This window comes from Agelaius tricolor, unplaced genomic scaffold (assembly GCF_023055355.1).
Source record: "Agelaius tricolor isolate 1412-34295 unplaced genomic scaffold, bAgeTri1.0.p SCAF_11, whole genome shotgun sequence".
Lineage (NCBI taxonomy): Eukaryota > Metazoa > Chordata > Aves > Passeriformes > Icteridae > Agelaius > Agelaius tricolor.
The window spans coordinates 14,287,254-14,306,928 of NW_027269271.1; the positions used below are offsets into that span (position 1 = coordinate 14,287,254).

At 37.8% G+C, this 19,675-nt stretch overlaps 1 protein-coding gene across 4 annotated transcripts in view; it reads right to left on the bottom strand.

Annotated features, from left to right (window-relative positions):
* Positions 1-19,675, bottom strand: part of FNBP1L (formin binding protein 1 like) — a 52,887-nt gene that overhangs the window by 11,579 nt on the left and 21,633 nt on the right. For all 4 annotated transcript variants that reach the window (XM_071436267.1, XM_071436270.1, XM_071436268.1 and 1 more), the window contains exons 2-9: positions 16,806-16,921; positions 10,234-10,287; positions 8,634-8,781; positions 8,158-8,220; positions 6,812-6,916; positions 5,446-5,574; positions 3,240-3,386; positions 2,302-2,505 (exon numbers count right to left, since the gene is read on the bottom strand). In XM_071436267.1, the coding sequence (XP_071292368.1) occupies positions 2,302-2,505; positions 3,240-3,386; positions 5,446-5,574; positions 6,812-6,916; positions 8,158-8,220; positions 8,634-8,781; positions 10,234-10,287; positions 16,806-16,921 (966 nt within the window). The remainder of the gene's footprint in view (positions 1-2,301; positions 2,506-3,239; positions 3,387-5,445; positions 5,575-6,811; positions 6,917-8,157; positions 8,221-8,633; positions 8,782-10,233; positions 10,288-16,805; positions 16,922-19,675) is intronic.

Sequence of the window (19,675 nt, forward strand, 5' to 3'; positions counted from 1 at the left end):
GTGGAAATAAAGAAAGCAATAAATAAGCCAAATGTTCAAAGTGATTTTAAAATGAAAATTCTGTCTTACAAAAATAAAATTTCCATCCAACACAGAAACAGGTTGTAACATTCCAGACACATTTATACTATAACTGCATTGGGTTTAAAAGCTTTCTGTCATGAGTTAATCTTCAGAGTTATGGGCTGCTGCAGAGAAGGAAGGAAGCTTTAGCCTCAACACTGGCACAAGATCCTAACAAGATCCCAAAGCTCCCTGTCTCTTTTCCTAAAACAGCTCTGCTATTGCCAGCTTAGTTACAATCCTGGAAGCTCAAGCATTTCTGCTCACTCCTTCCTCCTACATATTGAGGCACCCGACCAGGTTAGCCAAAACAGAAATATTTGGTACGTCCATAGAGAATGACTAAAAGAAAAAGAATTCTCAAACTCTGCAGTCAAGCTGGACTGACACAATGGCTGCATGGCATTCTTAATACCATCACAAGAACCTCCTTCCCTTTTTTCAAATTGCTTCTCTGATTTTTTGTCTCTTATGCTTCTGCTATTCTTGCCCAGTTCAATTTCCCTCTAATCCCACCACTGCACAACTCATTCCCTTTACAAAAGGCTTTTATGTCTTTGACAACATTAAAAATAGGTAAAGGAATACCTGGAAGTCAAGACCAGCCATAGTTTCAGCTAAATGAAGGTCCAAAGACCCCCATGAATACCCCAGCTGTAGTAAACCAACTGATTTTATAATAGATAACTAAAGAATATATTTTAAAACATGTGAACAGTATTTGGAATTAAATATGTAACTTTCAGTAAATATTTTGCTTCCAGCTGCTGTTTTGTAGAGCACTCCTCCATCCTCCCCAAAACCAGACAAAATCTCATCCATGTCCTTAGGGAAGAGATGCATGCAGTATGTGCACACACATCACACCTGTGACTCCATAGAGAAACCAGTAAGGCTGCACTCCCTGAATGCTGCACACACACAGTGACTGAACTGGGGAGAAGGAAGAGTAGGGCAAGGCTTGTCAGCTTATTTCAGCTGTCATCACATTAAGGGATTTCTAATAAACTACAGCAACTGCCAAGGACCAGGCTGAAACCAGGGAACATTTCTGTAACTCTCCAAACTCTCAGAAGGATGTCTTGTGGTCAAACTGGCAATTGTCATCTGATTTCAGAACAGGCTGAATCTCACCCACCTCTGCAGACAAATGCAATATATATGTCCATGTATTAATGCATGCTATGAATCATTAATTATACTGCATGAAAAGGAAACAATCAGTTTTAACACACAGCTGGAGTTACATCATATACTGAGGATGGAATAAAAAAATCAGCTGTATCCTTCCTTTCTGTAAATACCTACTCTCTCAGAATACTATCAACTGGAAAATAAATTCCACTATGAAGAAGCCCTAAGAATAGTTTCCTGTAATAAATGACAGAAACTGGCTTGGAGCATTAAAATAATCTCACAAAAATTTGTGGGAATCATTAAAACAGCTCACTGATATGCTCCAATATTAAAATAAGATAAATAAATTTAAATATGTACATGCTCCATTCATTTACATAGCTAATTCATGTACTGACTATCTTCTGTTGATCCACAAAGGCATCTTGCACAGAAAGTGTGAACTGTAACTCATAAGAAAACAAAGTAGTAATTTCAATGCTTTCAATTTTTTCTTGAGCATTGGAATATTTTTACCTAGTTCCTAGTAATATTTCTTCTAGTACATTTACCTTTATGGAGCTTCCACAGTATGTTTTACCAGTGATAGATTATAAATTTTGATGTTTTCAGAGAAAGCTTGGGAGTTTTCAAAACTTGCAAGAGGTGTAATAAAAATCTGTACTCCTCCATATAAATGTGACATTTAGAAGGGGGTTGCTTTTTGTGCCATAACAGACAGGTCTGAAGTCTGCCCAATTCCAAAGCATTCTCTCTCCTCTCCTTGTTTTTACACTCACAATTTATACCTTTCCTATGCAACTACAGAAAGTCTTTACAGAATCTTAGAAACATTACAGTAATGGGAAGCTACTTTTATCAAATAACTATTAAAAATGCTCCCAGACACAAATTACTAAAAGAAAAACTGAAAAACTTCCCCATTGACAACTTGATTTTTACCATGGTAAGTACCCAAACCTACTCAACCCTTCTGATCTCCTTACACATACTTTAAAAGACATGGGCAGGCAAGGGGAAGATTTTTTATAACTACATTAATTGCTGCTTCCATGTACTTTCAAATTTTAATTTTCCCAATAGTAATTACTTAATTGTTACCTTTGGTTTCTTTCCAAATAGCCACAGCTTTCCTTTAGCCTTGCCAACTGTAGTTTTTGTATCAATTCTCATTCCCTCTTGCTTTGGTGTACTGATGGTTCCATCAGAGATAGTTCTGTAAATATTCTGACTGTAGTCTTCAAATGGAAAATCTCCAGGAGGCTCAAAACCAGATTTGAAGCAGTCTATCACTAGTTGAGAGTCCTAAACACAGGACATTAAGGAGTTTAAAAAGCAAACCATCAAGAACCAGAGAGAAAAAATGGAGACAAATTTTCCATTTAATTGCAGAGATGCACAGAAAGTAAGAGTGAGCTCAAAACACACACTTTTGGATAGAGCAAGTGAAGATAACATTCTTTTATCTCAGCATTGTTCATGAGTGTATAGCAAAGCATACTCTGCTATTCAGAATATTCCAGTAAATACTTCCCAAAGGTTACCACAAATTTAAAACAGGGCCAAACTACTTTCCCCCTTTTAATCTTACAACAGTGGCACTGAAATGAAGACAGAACTAAGAAACTAGATGTAGTAAGATAAAATAGGACAGAACCTGCTGCAGTCAAGCAGGACACAGAATGAATACTTTGTTAACTGAACACCCTTTATATGTTTTAATGTCACATGCAGGGGAAAATAATGACCACGGTATTGCAGGATATTTTAAGATAACCAAAATAATGTGTCCAAAATCACACCCAATGAGAATGTGTCAGAGATATTCAGATTAAACTAAATCAATAAAGCAGAAAGAGAGCAGACAACAAAAGCAGAAGTGGTCCCTTCTGCTGAAATGGAAGTCACAACACTTTTGAAGCAAATATTTGACAAGAGAAAGGTAACTGTACAGGGTAAGTCAGTCCTTCCCCTCTTCACAGCTTCTGCAGCAGTTCAATTGCTCACACATATTTAAAAAGTTACTCAGTTCTACTTACTCTATGTTCATCAACTGATTTTGCTGCAAGGATCATCCCCTCCAAGCATTTTGAGATAATTGGAATAACCTTGCGCTCAGAGTCAGCAAAGCCTTTGTAACATTCACTAAGTTTGATAGTCCTCCTTTCATCCATTTCTTGAAGTTGCTGCAAGTGCAAAGAAAGATAAAATAAAGCTTTCATTTGCTGGTTTTTTTCCTCCTTGATCCTGACATATGCAGTTACTGTGGTCACCACAGTGTGGGACAGAATTTCTATGCTTCCCCAGTATTTTTATCTGCTTAAAAAAACCAGAACTTAGAACTCCTTGCAGACACAGTCTTAGGATGCCCAGTACAATAGTGATGAAGACTTCATGCTCTTTGATTTCTAAAAATCATGTAATGGATGGGACTTTCTTTTCCTTTTTCTTTTATAAAGCACACGTACAGTGTTTACAGGCAACTGTTTCAAGTATTTGTTTTATGCAAAAATGAGAACCACATTGAAGAAATTTTACTGATTTCTACATCTCCTCACTCTCTCCTTCTAGTTCAAAGTAATTCCTCTCTGGTGATAAATATATATATCCATGTTGCTTTTATTATTATACCTTCCAAGCAATACCAATTATTTAAAATACAGGAAAAATAAGAAAAATTAAAATTATTGGCACTTTAGACACTGATTTGAAATACAAACCATTTCCTTTAGCAGTGTGCAAGAAAATAAAGAGAAGAATACCATTACATAAGATTTGCAATCAAAGTTTACTGGAACAGAACAAAAAAGAATAAATTCAAGAGAAATACTGTTAAGATAACAGCTGTGGGCTTTTCACCTGAATGTGGAAAACACCCCAAACAAAACCAAAAATCAGTAAAACATATACCAATAGGTTGTCAAAAACTGGATAAGAAGTTGAATCTTTATCTACACTGAGGCAGATGTCTCAAACAATATTCAATTTTGTCTCTCTAAGACAAAACAACCACCTCGACGTGCTAAACCCTTCTCCAAGTTTTTCCCATAGGATGTCCCCAAATACTTGCAGTGAAGTAATAAAGTGTAGTCCCAAGAGAAAACAGGACTAGGCCATTCTGCTCTTACTGTAGAGTTCAAAAAATATGAGTAATATCTTACAATGATAATGGATCTTAACCCTGGAGAAATAAAGGCAGTAAAGCACAAGTCTGGTGCAAGCTACAAAGATGATCAGCCTGTTTCTGCTGGGAGCTGACTGCAGTTCTTGGATCAGTGTGTGAAGTCAGACCTACTGTAGTGCTGCTTAACTGTTAAAATATTAGAAAATTCTTTAATAAGCCAAGGTAATTTTTTCCTGTGAATCCTAGACCTTCTAGTAAGTATTAAAAAAAAAAATTAACTGACCTGTGCTGCTGGAAAATATCAAGCATATTGAAGTTGAATTCCTCCAAATAAACCCAGCGTTTCATCTTGCATTTCCTCACTCCCTGTCTCAGTATCAGTTCCCACCCATATTTCCCAAATGGCTACATGCCAACACCCTTCTGAACTCTCCTCACCTATACCCCAACTATTTTAAACTGGTTTTCCAGTTTTGCAAAGTTCATGTTTTTGAAAGAATGTTAAAAAAAATCTTACTAGCTACATAAAGCATCTCAAGAAATCCCCACTTTAGATGCAAAGTATTGATCTTTAACTTTTTTACTTGGTTTAGAGAGACCTGTGGATTGCTGGTAACAGTGATGGAGCAAGGACTAACTGGGGGCTGGGAGGGTGCTGGAACTTGTGCTTCCAATGCAGCCTTTTTAACCCATGCATGAGATCCATGAAAGCACAGCCACCGTCAGCTCTGGGCTGTCCTTCACCTCAGCACAGGCAGAGCATCACACAAACTCACAAGGACCCTGAGAACTACTGACCAACCCTTATTAGAATGATTGTTTTAAATGTCTTCTCTCACCCAGACATCTCAAGTGTTTATTTTGCCAGACCCTTTCAGAAATATTTAAACTAAGAGTCTATAAAGTATAAATCTTAGAGAAAATGCAACCAAGCATTTTAGTTAGAAATCTAAGCATTAGTATGGTAAGCAGTCTCATGAAAAAACACAAGTTGTCTCAAGATTATGGTAATTTCTTGATAAAACGACCCACTAACATCCAAAAAACCCAGAGTTTTTAATTTTAAAGCCTACTTCTTCATTACAAAAGGATTAGACATACTTTATCGTGAATTCTTTTACCTTGTAAATCTGAGGAATGACAATGTAGTAGTGTTTGTGCTGTTCTCCATTAAAATTCTGTAGTTGTGCAGCATATTCATTTTTGTTTTCATCAGCCATGTGTGTGCGCAGGTTTAACTGTTGCTTGGCCTAGTAGGAAAGTGTTACCAGGTTAAACATGTCTTGTACTTTTCAGTGACACACAGCACTCTTTTAGTTTATTTTATCAACTGTGCAGTAACAGTAGTCACAAGTCATCAAAGCCAACATCCTTATAACTGAAATATAAAGAATGTGAGACTTGACATATACTGACACCCCAAAATCTCATTTGTTGTACACAGAGAAAGCAATGATCACTGTAGCTCCCTTAGCCAGACTGCTAAATGTGTATCCTAAAACCCACAGAAGTGACTGATCCCATCAACCATGAGGTACCAAACAGCAGACAGCTGCCAGTTAAAGGAAGACACCCAGCACAGCCATCCAGAGGGACTCTCATGAACTTTAACAAGGCCAAGTGCCAGGTCCTGCATGTGAGCTGGAGTGATCCCAAGCACTAACACAGGCTGGGAGAGAATGGGGTGAGAGCAGCCCTGAGGAGAAGGCCTGGGGGCCCTTGCAATGTGCCCTCACAGCCCACAAAGCCAACCCTATCCTGGGCTCCACCAAAAGCAGCGTGGCCAGCAGCTCAAGGGAGCTGCCTCTGCCCCTCTCTCAGCCCTCCTGAGACCCCACCTGGAGTGGCCTCAGCACAGAAAGGAAATGGATCTGCTGGGAAGAGTCCAAACAGGACAAAGGTCACCAGAGGACTGGAGCATCTCTCCTATGAAGACAGGCTGAGATTTGGAGATTTTCAGCCTGGAGAAGCAAAGGCTTTGGGGACACCTCAGAGCCCCTTCCAGTACCTAAAGAGGGTCTACAAGAGAGCTGGAGAGGGACTTTTCACAAGGGCAGGTAGCGATTGGGCAAGGGGGAATGATTTTTAACTCAGAGGGCAGGTTTAGATTTGACATTAGGAAAAAATTCTTCCCTGTGAGGTTGGTGAGGCACTAGAACAGGTTGCCCAGAGCAGCTGTGGATGCCCCATCCCTGGCAGTGCTCAAGGCCAGGTTGGACAGGGTTTTGAGCAGCTTGGTCTAGTGGAAGCTGTGCCTGCTCATGGCAGGGGAGTCCTCAAGGTCCATTCCAACCCAAACCATTCTGATTCTGAAGCACACGCCTTTCATGTGCTGTCTTACACGTCACTGGAACTTTGATTTTGCACATAACAAGTAAGCATATTTTACACACAATGTTACACACTCCATGAATATTGTTTCAGTACTGCTGATTAACATGTAAATGAAATACAATTGATAATAAAGTAAAGCCACCACACCCTTACCTTCTCAACATCAGCCTTTGTCGCATTAGTGTCATTGTCCAGTCGCTCATAGCTTTGCTGTGCCTTCTCTGCCTCTCTGCATTCTCTCTCAAATTTCTTTTTGCTCTACAAAAGGCACAAACTTACTGCTTCAACAGTCACTATTCCAACATTAATTCTGAATTCTAAATATCAAAGCTTCCTTTTAAGTATCTTAAATTCACTAAGTCCCTTTAAAGAAGCACATAGTTAGCACAGCAACTAGGTCAACTGAATTATTTTGAAGGCAGTGTGAAGGACGTATCTACACTACAATCATCATCAGTATTCATGTCAAGTGCCACAGCTGCAGGTAGCACAGACAACAGTATTCAATATACTTGATGTTCTCTATATGCAGCTGTTGTCAAGACAACTGCTGTAGGAAAAATTATTGCAGAATTTCACATCTCTAGAGAGAAACTGCAACTGAGACACTGAGCTCCTGCTTCACAGCAAAGTCAGGCAACTGAGGTGGGTGTGTCCCTTAAAGGCATCTAAATGTATTTAAAAGACTGACTTTGCACTCAGGTAAATATACTGCACTGTATTGCTTGAGCTGAACTGTGGGAACTATCTTGGTGAAGAGAGAACATCTAAAACCACCACGTATGCTTCTATTCTGATCCTCTGATGAAGAGCAGAACTCTTTGACATGACAGGGAAGCAAGACCCTGCTCATCTGGGACCACAACAACAAAACAGAAATTCACTTCTTCAGTACTGCTTCACAATAATCTGAATCAAAGGTATAATAATTTTTTAAGACAGACAACCAGAATATCAGAATGCATCTTGAACAGACTTGGTTGAATTTTATATTTTCTTATCTTTAAAAGCATTTGTTTCAAGAAAAAGAAGCTTACAGCCTGTCCTACAGACATTCACTTTCTGCATTAATCTGTTAAACAGTAATTCTATCTTCCAAAAATACAATAGTCTATAGTGGTATTCTTGAATATACCTTGGAACAAGCCCTCAAGCTCAAGTCAAATTCAGTGACTTAAGATTTCATCTTCATATAAATAAACTATCATTTTTAGTAGCCCAAGGAGAAGCAACAAAAGTCTGTACCCATGCTAAAACCAGATTCCTTTATGTTGGTTATGCTGGATAAAAGCCAAGGCTTCTCTCAAACACAAACACAGAAGCTGTTTACAGGAGATTGGAACTATAAATACATTGAATTGTACTATGTTACTAAATTATTTGTATATTTAGTAATATACCTCAATATTAAATCTTAACAAGAGAGATGAAAACAATTCCACTATAGCCAGTATATCTTATTTAAGTTCAACAGGAATAAAATCCAAACACAAACTCACATTATCCATCTGTTTCCAGCACATGTCCAGATACTGCTGAGCCTTTCGCCCTTCCTGAAGATGCTAAAAACACCACAAATAAATTAAATTTGCCTATATTTTTAGTATTATTACCAATAATTAGTCCCTGCTCTAGTTGACAGCCTATGATGTGCAGTATCTTCCACAAGCTACCCATACTCTTTGGAAGATATTACCTAACATACAAGAATTGTATCCCAGATACTGTGGTACACTGGCAAAGAAAAAAGATCTCTAGCAAACACTGTCTTCCCAAGAAAATAATTTTTAGGTTTAATAACTGTATTATAGTATATAACATTATATATTATATAAAAACCTTAAATGTGTTTAATAAATGTATCACAAAACCTACGTATTGCTGTATTCATCAAAATGGGTAAACAAATACATCAGTTCACTAAAAGACATACATCTTGATATGCTATTTTCAACTTTAAAACCACAGAAATTACCATTTTTCTCTCAGTTTTCAGATCATGAGAGTATCTCATCAATTCTCCATACACTCTGTGTCCCATTTCTTCTGCAACTACTTCTCGCTGCCCTGCATAGTCATTCAGCTCATTGAGGATGTTAAAAAAGGCAATACACGAGGTAAACCTGACAGAAAGCACACACACACAAAAAGTTAGGCAGCTTTTTAAAATACACTTATTTTAGTATAGCCTGTACTCCTGATTGAATAAAAAACCACAGACATTTTACAATAAACCTTATCTTAATGCTAATTGAGTCAGAGTAAAACACAAGCTGGGAAAGCCTAAGTCAAGCCTAGCACGGACTACACGTTGCAACGTCTCTTCAAACACGTTTTACAAGAACAGGGGGTTGTGGATGGAAAAGAAAGAAGAAGAATACTACCTGGCAAGCCCTGTAGTACAGTGGCATCTCCTAAGCTGGCCCGGCAGGGGCCTGAGCCTGGGAAGGGATACCCCCGTGCCTAGGCTGGGAGCTGAGCCTGCTGCAGATGAGGTGCTCGGTGCTCTCCAGGGTGGAACATGCCAATCATGCCACTGCTATGCATGCCGATGGGGCTACTGAACAGGTTTGCTATCAGCTCTGCTGCCTGTTTGCCTGCCCACCTCTTGGCTGGAAGTAAGGTGCCACTATGGCTGGCACTGAAAAGGGGGGAAGAGGAGGGGCAAAGGGTAGAAAGTATGTGTGGAAGGGAAGAAAGGGGAAAAAAAAACAGGCACCACATTAAAATATACATCTTTCTCTCTTTTAATTGTGGATTACTGCCATCTCCATAGGCTTGGCTTTTGGGAATTTCAAATGCCACTCTAGCACTGGAAGGCCTATTCCCTCAGGCCCAGGATCTCTACATAGTTTAAAGAGCTAGAGGAATTCCTACTGTGAATTCTCAGGCACTCTGCACAGTATGTGCTCTGGCTGCAACCTGAAACTTTTCCACTTGTTTTATTTCCTAAGGCTTAGCCCTAAAGAAAAAAAATACTGTGCTTTTTCAAATAAATTTTTAAATGGCTATGGAATGGACAGCAAAACAAGCACATTTTTGATAAATAAAGTTGTTTAGCACAAATTGTTCCTCCACCAGTACACATCCACTTATTTTGTCTCCGGAGTCAAAGCAAATCAGCATTTTGAGAGCTCCTCTTGCCCATAACATGACAATTTGTGTACACTCATGTCTCACTATAGAGATGCATAGCTACATTTGTATTGCCATAAAAATGCACTGAAAATCTCTATTACTAAGCAAAAAACTAAAGCCTAAGGACGCACACTTGCTTTTCTTTAAAAAACAACACTAGTCTGTACATAGTAAACTAAACTTCTGCTTTCAAAATTTAAGTTACCTAAAGATTATTTTGGAGGGGAGCAAGTACAACCTGCCATGTCTACTACACTAAAATACCAATGGAAGTGAACATGCTTGAGAATTACAGCAGAACTGTAAGAAGCCAAGCACAATTCTTTTGTTGTCATCACCAATTAAATACTTTATCTTAAATAAAAAATCCATAAAAGGACAGCGTATACAGTTAGTTTTCACTTTTTACACACAGAACTTGAAATGGACATTTTTACCTGGGTTCCTCGTCTTTTGGTGAGCGTTTAGGACAGTACTTCTTTACCAGATTTCTATTAAAGAAGAACAAAACAAGATCCTAGTTTAGAATCTCTTTTGAGAAGACACACATAGAAAACTGCATGAACAAATTATTTCTGTTTAATGTTCTATAAACAAATCTATTCCCTCTGTCAACTTATAAGGGTCCTTTAGATAACACAAGGCTGAAATCTACAGTATTATCAAAGTTTTACACCACTCTGACCTAGAGCAATTTGCAAACATTTTAGAGCTTCTACTGCAGTGAGCAGACACAAACTGCAGAGTTTGTTATTGAACATCCTATTCCCACATGCAGAAGGCAGCAGCAGACGAGGACAAGGCCAATGCACGATCACTGTGTCACAGACAGTGCACACTGTGCTGTGCCACCAGCACACAGCTCCACTCCTGAAGGAAGCTCTGAGAACAGATTCAGGGCAAAGAGTTTAACCACCCTATTTCCAGATCTTTAATAAGGACATGCCCAGAACAGGAGAGGAAACATGTCTTTTCTGAAAAGAGATTTTACATTTTGTCCTCCCATCAACATTGCAAATACCCAGATTTTAGAAACCAAGTAAATCTCTAGAATCCACAGGACCAGCACTTAGCACAGTATCACAGTCCAATTTTTGAAAACATTGATATGAAATGACCTGCTTATCATAGAATGCAGGAAAAAAAGGAATGGAGGAGTTAAGATTCTAAGAGAAAAAAATCTGGCATGCATATTGTGTATTTCACCTCACTGTGTCTCTGTAACTTCAGTTGTTACTAATTATGAACTACCTTACCATTAAAACAAAGGTGCTAATTCTACTTTCATCTAAAATAACCTTGTACAATTCCTCAAATCCATTTATCTGAAAGTCATCTCTATGGTACAAAAGCCCACATAGTGAGATTATGTCCATTCACAAAGGATACACCAGAATATGAGCAGGCAGTTGGTGCAGAAATAGTAGACTTGGATCTTTTGCTTGTTTCTATACCTTCTGAGATTACAACCAAGAAAACCTGACTATTATTAGAAAGGTCCTTTTTATATCAATATGTACTAAGAAAGAGAATAAGCACTGGCTTTTTAATAAAAAATTACTGACACATTTTACAGTAACTTTCTTATTGAAGTTCAGGTTCTCTATCCCCAGAACTCACTGCCTATTGTAACATTCTACTTGGTAGGGATTAAATGTAGACATTTTTAGGAAAATGCATAAACAAAATAGGGGAAAAAATATTCACTAAGTAACATTCCTGTTCCATTTTCCCTTACTTTTCTGCTTTGTTCCTCAGTGCTTATTAATGAATAGGAAATTCCTAAAATTCATGTTATTTTTATTCAGAAGGTGAAATGCATAACACACATACAATGTTGTAGCTAAGCAACCATGCATGAGCCTTTTCAAGGGAAGATTTTCAGAGTTGTTAAAAATGAGAAAAGAAATTACTTACTAATGCCACACATTTAAAAACAGCAGGAGGGAAGGGTCATAAATACAGATTATTTACTACTGTGCTAATTTTTGTTCTGGTTTCATTCTTTAATGCAATTGTTTACTACCTCTAGAAAGACATAAATACTATATAGTCCCTTCTCCTAATAACTGCCAGATTCATTAGTCAATCCCATCTACCTTTGGATCAAAGGAACACACAGGTTTGAGACACTGCAACCAGGATTTAACAGCACAAGGTACAGTAATCAATGGCAATAAATATAAAATGACAAGCAAATGCAGGTTTTAAAGATCAAAGAAAAAGACATGGTTCATGTGAATCACTATGCATAGATAGCTTTTCCAATAAGTGAATACCAACCCCTAATTAAAACAGAGATATTAAATTTGAATTGTTGAAAAGCACAGGTTGACAAGCAGCCAGTATGAACACGGATTTGAAGAGAGAAGCATTCTTTCAAAGAGAAGCCAGCTGACATTTGTAAGGGAGCATAACATCCTCTGACATTTCAGTCTAAATCCATGCCTAATTCTCAGAATTCAGATATGGACCTGGACTAGTTTACAAGAAAATTGTACAAGTAATTGCTGATCATCAGAACAGAAACAAATCTATAAGATTAATGCCTTTGCTTCCTATGAGAAGTCCAGCTGATGACACTTTAATCCTCTTTGGTGGTAAAGTTTTGATGGCTTCTATCACACTCTGTCTTACAGCCAGCCATTTGGAAGCAGATTTTATACAGGAATAACCACATCCAATTGTGCTGCTCCTGTAACTTTATTAACCTCACTTCTTGGTATAAATTGGTCTCAGGTCAACACCAGTGAGACAGGAACCTGATTTTTAAGAGAAGTACCACCTCAACCACCTAGGCAGAAGTTTCAAAAAGCGCTTCAGCTGATAAAAATTACTTACAGTCAGGTACATAGAACATCCACACAAAATTTTACAGATGTGTTAAAAATTGTGTTTATAACAAAAACTAAGTTTTCTTCAGTCAATTAATACAGCACATAAAGAACAGAAGCAGCAGCATCAACACAGCACAATTTCTATGAAGGTAGCAGCTCAGGTACTGTGGTATCTGCTCATACTAAATCACTACAGCCCCTACATCATATTACCAATGAGCCTGGTCACAAACTTTTTTTGCTTTCCTAAGTAGCTAAAATTGCAATAAGTACTTAAAAGCGTTTCCTATTTCTATGTAAAGTAATGGTTTCAATACAATTCTGATGTCTTCAATGACTGCACATCAGTATTATGGACTGGGTGAAAACAGTAACAGTTAACTGTGTTTAGTAACATCTCATCAGAAACACTGGAGCAATCAACCTTAAAAAAGTGTAACCTGGATTTCAAGTTTACGAAGCTGAATATCCTTGGAATTATTAAGAAATCACATGTTTAAGGTTATAGCAACAGGACTACAAAAAAAACCTGTCACAACCATATTTGAATAGTAATGAGCAGTGTAAAATCTCAGCTCCAATCAAAGGAAGAGAGTTTTGAGAAATGATCACATGTGGTGATAATCTGTGTACCCAGCGTTACATTTGAGCTTACACCCGTTTTCAAAAATCTTTCCAAGATTATGCATATAAAAATGTGGAAACTGTCTCAGTTTGACTAGACATATGCATATATTCATACTGTATTTATACAAACATCACTTAAACACAACAATATGCAAAAGGAACATGAAAAATAGATTTGATCAGAGTAACCAGGTACCTCCAGAGATCACAATGCACAATTTTAATGGGCAACAAACAGCTTAGGAGCAAGCATAGCTATTTGCTTTAAACCAACAATAGAGAAGATGACCATATTCAGGAATTTTATTCCATGGCAGTTTCATCTCCAGCTGCAGGTATAACTTGTATTACTGCCTAACATCACAGAAAGTGGAACTCCTCTGTCTGCTCAAGTGTCATAATGCTTTAGACAGGATGAAAAGGGAGTGAACCTCCAGAATTATTTTGTGTGTAATGATATGGAACGAAACAGACTTTCACATTGCCCCTCTTAGGAAACAATGCTGGTCAAAAACAACATCTGAGAATTCAATTTAAATATTCAGTCTAGAGCCCAGTAGTTTGGCACATACTAAATCTCATTTTTTCCAGTTACAAAATAAAAACTAATTAAACAGTCATATCATTAAAATGCAATGTGTTAATGTACCCTGCAATATCTTCGTCCTGATTCACATTCCTGTAACTCAGTTACAGCATCTAAAAACCTTTGCAAACCTTGTGGTAACACAATACATTAGTTGAGACCTACACCACAAAAAATTTTAGATTTTCCTTAAAGTTAGCTCAAACAAAATCAAATTACATGTCCTTTTTTGTTTCAGAACACATTATGTTGCAGGCAAAGACAAGACAAGCTGTCTAGGGTGTTTTTTCCCCCCATAGACAATTGAGGATTCCCCAATTTTTCTTGTGATTTTTTCAGTATCGAAGAAGAATAGCAAAGAATTAAACCTAAAACCAGCATTTGGAAAAGTTATCACTTCTGGAATTACTTGGCAACCATGAGATGCAACACCTGCATACAGTAAGAATATATGAGGAGCTCAAACAGCCCCTCACATGCTGTACATGCATCACCTGCCCTTTCCTAGAAGACCTGGAAGGGCTGTTGCACCTGGGAAAGGCTCATCACTAAGTTGTGACAGTATAAAGAAAAATAAAGGTTTCAAAATGCAAGGGTATACACAAAGTGAATGTGAATTTCTGCCAGGAGACCGACTCTAATAAGTGAAAAGTGTTATGAAAAGTTCACTCAAGCTTTCATCCTTGAAGTCTATGAGAATAAGATCCATCAATGATCTCAACAGGATGTTCATGGTCCACACTGAAACCAAGACAGTAAAAAAATACCACCATACATCACTAGCTGTATCTCCTGACTAAACTTGGCTTTCCTTGGTCTCCCATCCCAGTACTAAGGGAGCCACAGAACTACCAAGAGGTGACCACTTCCTGTACTGTTTATACTCTACTAACCAAGAGCATTATTAATCTCAGTTGTAAAGTTCAATATTAAAAGAGTCTCAAACACTCTTTTCCAGATTGTTTTCCATTACAAAAGGAAGAAAAAGTGATATACTAGAAATTTCCATTAGGGATATTAATACCTATCTCACAGGCCATATGCTGCCAATATTAAAATTACCAGAACCACACTCCATCCCACAACATCTCTCTCAGAACTTCCCAGGACCAAGATGCAGGCTGGCTAACTCTTCTGAAGGTGATAATTTTGCTTGATCTCAATCCCCCCTGGGCCTCACAACTATGTTACATAATTAAAAATAGTGCATGTCCTCAGGAGCAATGATGGCTGAAATCAAGGTGTTATCTTGAGACAGTTTATTACTAAAGAGTCAAGTCTCCCCCAAAGAATATATATGCAAGAATATCAAAGAGTAACTCATGAAGTGGTCTACTGGCAGAAAATCAGTCACCCTGTGATGTGTGTGCTGTCCAGCCCCTGGTGGGAAGCAGGCAGGAAGTGCACATGCACTGTACAACGTGTGTGCAGCAAGACCTGTGCTTCCCAGAGCTGTCATACTTACTGCACAGGGACAGTCACTCCAGTCATCTGACACAACGGGTGCTCGACAAAACTCTTTCATTTTTGAAAGACACTTCGAGAAAAATCAATAGTTTTACCCAGAGTAAAATGTTCAACAGAGAAAATTTCCTATTTTTATTCAAATCCTGAAGTAATAATGTGGCGTCTCATCTTGCAAGCTGTGGAATGAACCTTTAAATACAATTAAGCAAAATGTCATTTGTTAATACTATTTAAGGAAAAGATCTGGATATAGAGATCTGTGGAAACAAAATATATCTCTATTTTTTAACAGACAACTGAAAACAAATTAAAACAGGGCTGCCAACTGTGCTGTGCATGCTTCCAACTCTCCTTTACCTCCTCAGGTTCTTCTATACCAGCTTTGGAAAAGTGGTACTTATTTTCTTCCTTCCAAGAAAAAAATGCCTTCAGTAAAACAATGGGTTATTATGTTAGGTGAATATATACAACTGGATGAAAAGAAACTGATAAAGAAATCAAAAAGGAAATGAGCAGCCCAGATACAGAACATCCATGTCCTCAGCTGGGAACCTCATTACTGTATTAATGAGGAAGGATTTCTCAGCTCTCTATCTAGTGACAATCTGATTTGCAAATGATGGAAGAAACCACAGGAGAGAAGTTGCTATCAGTTTCAGCCTGACAAGGGTAGGCTTGCAGCTTCAGTTGAACACCCAAAGGAATTCAGGACAATAAAGATGAGGTGAAGGCCAAGTTCACAAGATTGTCTTACTTTCAATTTTATTCTTCAAGCACTGTGTGCACTGTTGGTAAAAATTAACCTACTTTATGCTGAAGAAATAACTTTATTCTGAAGCAGCCATTTCATGGCTGCTACTCTCCTTGTATGATCCCTGAAGGGAAATTCCTATTGGACCTCAAAGATGTTTCACTTGGCAGCTACAGAACAGAGCTGAGACAAAGGGTGGCTGGGTTACAGTCTCACCCAAAGGGACAAGACCTGCTATGGAAAGGGTGTGCTTTAAGGACAGGAAGGTCTTGTTGTTTTCTCAAGCTCAACTCAATTATTTCCATCAGATTTCTTAACACAATGTAGTGTAGCTCTTGCCAATTCAACATGAGAAATTAATTAGTAGCAGAGGCAGACACACACTCTCAAGTGCAGATACAGATAATGCACTTCACAGCAAACATGCTGATAGTCAGTGCAAAAAATCACTATGGTTTTCCTTGGTTTGAATCTTTAATTTTAAGCCTTAAACCTTTTTAGTTCAAAGATCTGAAGGGTGGGTGGGAGAGAAAAGTAGGAGAGAAGGCAAAAACAAGCAAGCAAGTGCACACCCAAAGATAATTTTGTTTTGGACTGGTCTGTTGTGAAAAAAGCTAGTGATCTAATTCACTCTGTAAATGAAAAACAGTCATTAATCATGACATTTCATATTTGCCCACTAAGTGATACAGTGATTTTAAGTAACTTCTAAGATCCACTTGCAGAGAAAAAAAACCTTACCTCAGTTGTTTTGCATAGTTTTGCTCAATTTCTATCCTTTCTTTTACAAATTTTGCGTATTTCTCCAAGAAGTCAATGCCCCACTGTGTATGCTTGTCCAAGTTATCAAACTGATCCTTTAAAAACAAGAGGAAACAAAATTACCCAGAATTCGTTAAGAATCACAGCAGCACCAGATTTACACATTTATTTGTAAGCTGTGCTCTGAGGGAATGTTTGCTACTGGGGTAGAAGTCATTCAAGTTATAAATCAGTTAAATGTGTATATACATATCAGCCATATATACCAGAACTGCAGGTTTCACGTGCAGGAACAGATCTACCTCTTTTTATAAAAACAGCTATAAATACTTGCATGATAAGCTCTAAGGAGCCTTTCATCACTTTCACAATGCAAATCTTTCTTTTTTTCTTCTCAAAACCCTTTATTTCAGAAGTGCATCTTTTCCACCAAGATAACAGACTCAACCAAAGATTAGATAAATAAGAGACAGCTCATGAAAGAGATGTCTGGTAGCTTTGAAACACAGTAAATTATAATTTCTTTGGATACAAAAAATTACTTTCACTCTTAGGATTACCCACTGAAATAAAAATAACATAAATTTTAGCAGCATGATTAAATTTGGGGGTAGTCTGCATATCAAAAACATTTATTAAATCACAACTATATACACAGCTCATGATCAACTCTAACAGGAGATTCCAAAGAAAGTAAACCTGTCCTTAGTAATTAAGAAAGTTATAGCAAACTAAAGGCACAAAACAAAAAGGAGAAACAATAAAAAATAAACTACTTTTCTGAAAAAGAAAAAAAACTTGGAGAATTTTTAATACATTAAACCATCTTCAAAACCAATCTTTCACTGCACTCTGTACTGATCAATAGGTGGAGGATACACTAATTAGGACAAGCTGAAAAATCAAAAAGCAAGTGGAAATATGGGGGATAAGAATTAGAGAATTAGGCAGGAGGAAACAAAGGTATAAAATACCGCCTAGCAAATGTCTTTAGTCTAACACGTACTTGCATTTTATGTTACAATAATCCACCACAGTGAGAAAATCAAGGATTTTCAGCTTTCAATAGCATTTAAAATTAGCAGTTATTTAGTAATCCAAAAAGGCAAGTAACTGAAACATCAAAGTTTGCATCTTGTAGAGGCTGAATCCAAATTCACTTCACAGTAAACTTAAAAAAAATCAAAAAAAGAAAAAAGCTAAGGAAGTAATTAAGTTTAAAGTTTAATTAACTTGCAAAAAAAAAGCTCTGAAGGCTGTTTATCAGAGGCTATTTCTTGCAGACTCAGTGGCTTGCCTAAACCTAATGAATGATGTAGACTTCTAGCACTATCAACTTAAGTTCAATTTCAACATGCAGTAGGATGATCTACAGCTAAAGCAAAAAATGCCTAAAATGCTGTAAGACTCAGGGAACACATATTCACTTAAAGAGATACCAGGTGAACACAGCTATATAACCAACAAAAATAAATGCAACATAACAAGACTAAGGCTGCTCTCCAACGCTGCCTTGCAGGTGCCAGGATCCTACACCACAGACTCCCAACCACAGCCAGTAGTGCCTTGAACACCTCAGCCCGATGGCACGCGAGTACTGCCACCAAAAGCACCCATCCTGTTCTACCACCGGCCTCTGCACCACTCTCTCCACCAAAATCACAACCACTTTCCCTGATGTTTCACCACAGAACCACAGAAACAGCCAAGAGATGGGAGAGGGACTGAAGACAAGGTTTTCATGTATTTGGGAAACCATGGCCTGTATCTCACATTATTCTGATATGTTGGCTTTGCACCAACTGGACATTCCACTCAAAATAGCTTATGTCAAATAAAGTGACATTTCTGCTACTGCTTTTAGAGCAGCTGCACATGCATGGCTTGAGTGTGGGAATAGGCAGACACAGACCAGGCTGTGGCATCAAACCGCATTTGCAAATGTGCGTAAAAATACGTCAATCTCAAGAAGCCTTTCTTTTTTACACTTCACTCATTTGTGTAATTACTCTTACAAAATTAACCTAGCATACAAAAGTAGTTTGTAAAAGATGCTTCTGGCATGAAGTCAATACCTAATACCATTAAAAAGAACTGACTTCCTTCAGCACACAGCAGAACAAAGCCTTTGCTGTCCTACTTAAACTCTTTAGACCACAAAGCTCTCATTTGCTGCTAAGGTTTCATTAGCATTAGGGAACACCACATTACTTATGTTTCCAAACATGCAACCAGAGACAGTGGCTTTCCAAATATTCTGTTGAAACAAAAAAGGACTCCACTGCTCTACCTTCCTTCAAGGTCTGTTGTTAATATGAAAATTACATTTGACAAGCTATCGTGCTTTACTACAAGGATTTCATCACTGATCATATAACAAAAACTCTTTTTTTCCCCTCAATTCCTCTTCTTCATGTGATTCTAGAAACAGTGTGTTCTGTGCAAAGACAGCTTTGTTGGATTATCCCACAAGCTTCACAATTTTTCAAATTCTCTATAAACAATAAACCAGAGAATGTAAGTCTGTGACCATAAGAATTACCTTACACTGCTCTGTAAAGCCACTGAGATAAATGAGCAAAAGATAAAGGCAACATCAGAGAATAAGCAAAAAGGCCTGGCCTTTTCAGAAAGGCTTCCAGAGGGGAGTCACAAATTCACTTATTTACTTTCAATCTCTCTCCCAGAGCTCACATTTGAGCTCTGGGCCTCGATAAAGCAAAAAGCTTCCTTTTTGAACACAAACAGTAAATCTTCCAGACTGCTACAAAGGAAATCAAACTAATACACTGAGATATAAGTGATGTCTACAATGGAAAAAAAATGGTCAAAAACCAGGCAATGCTGTA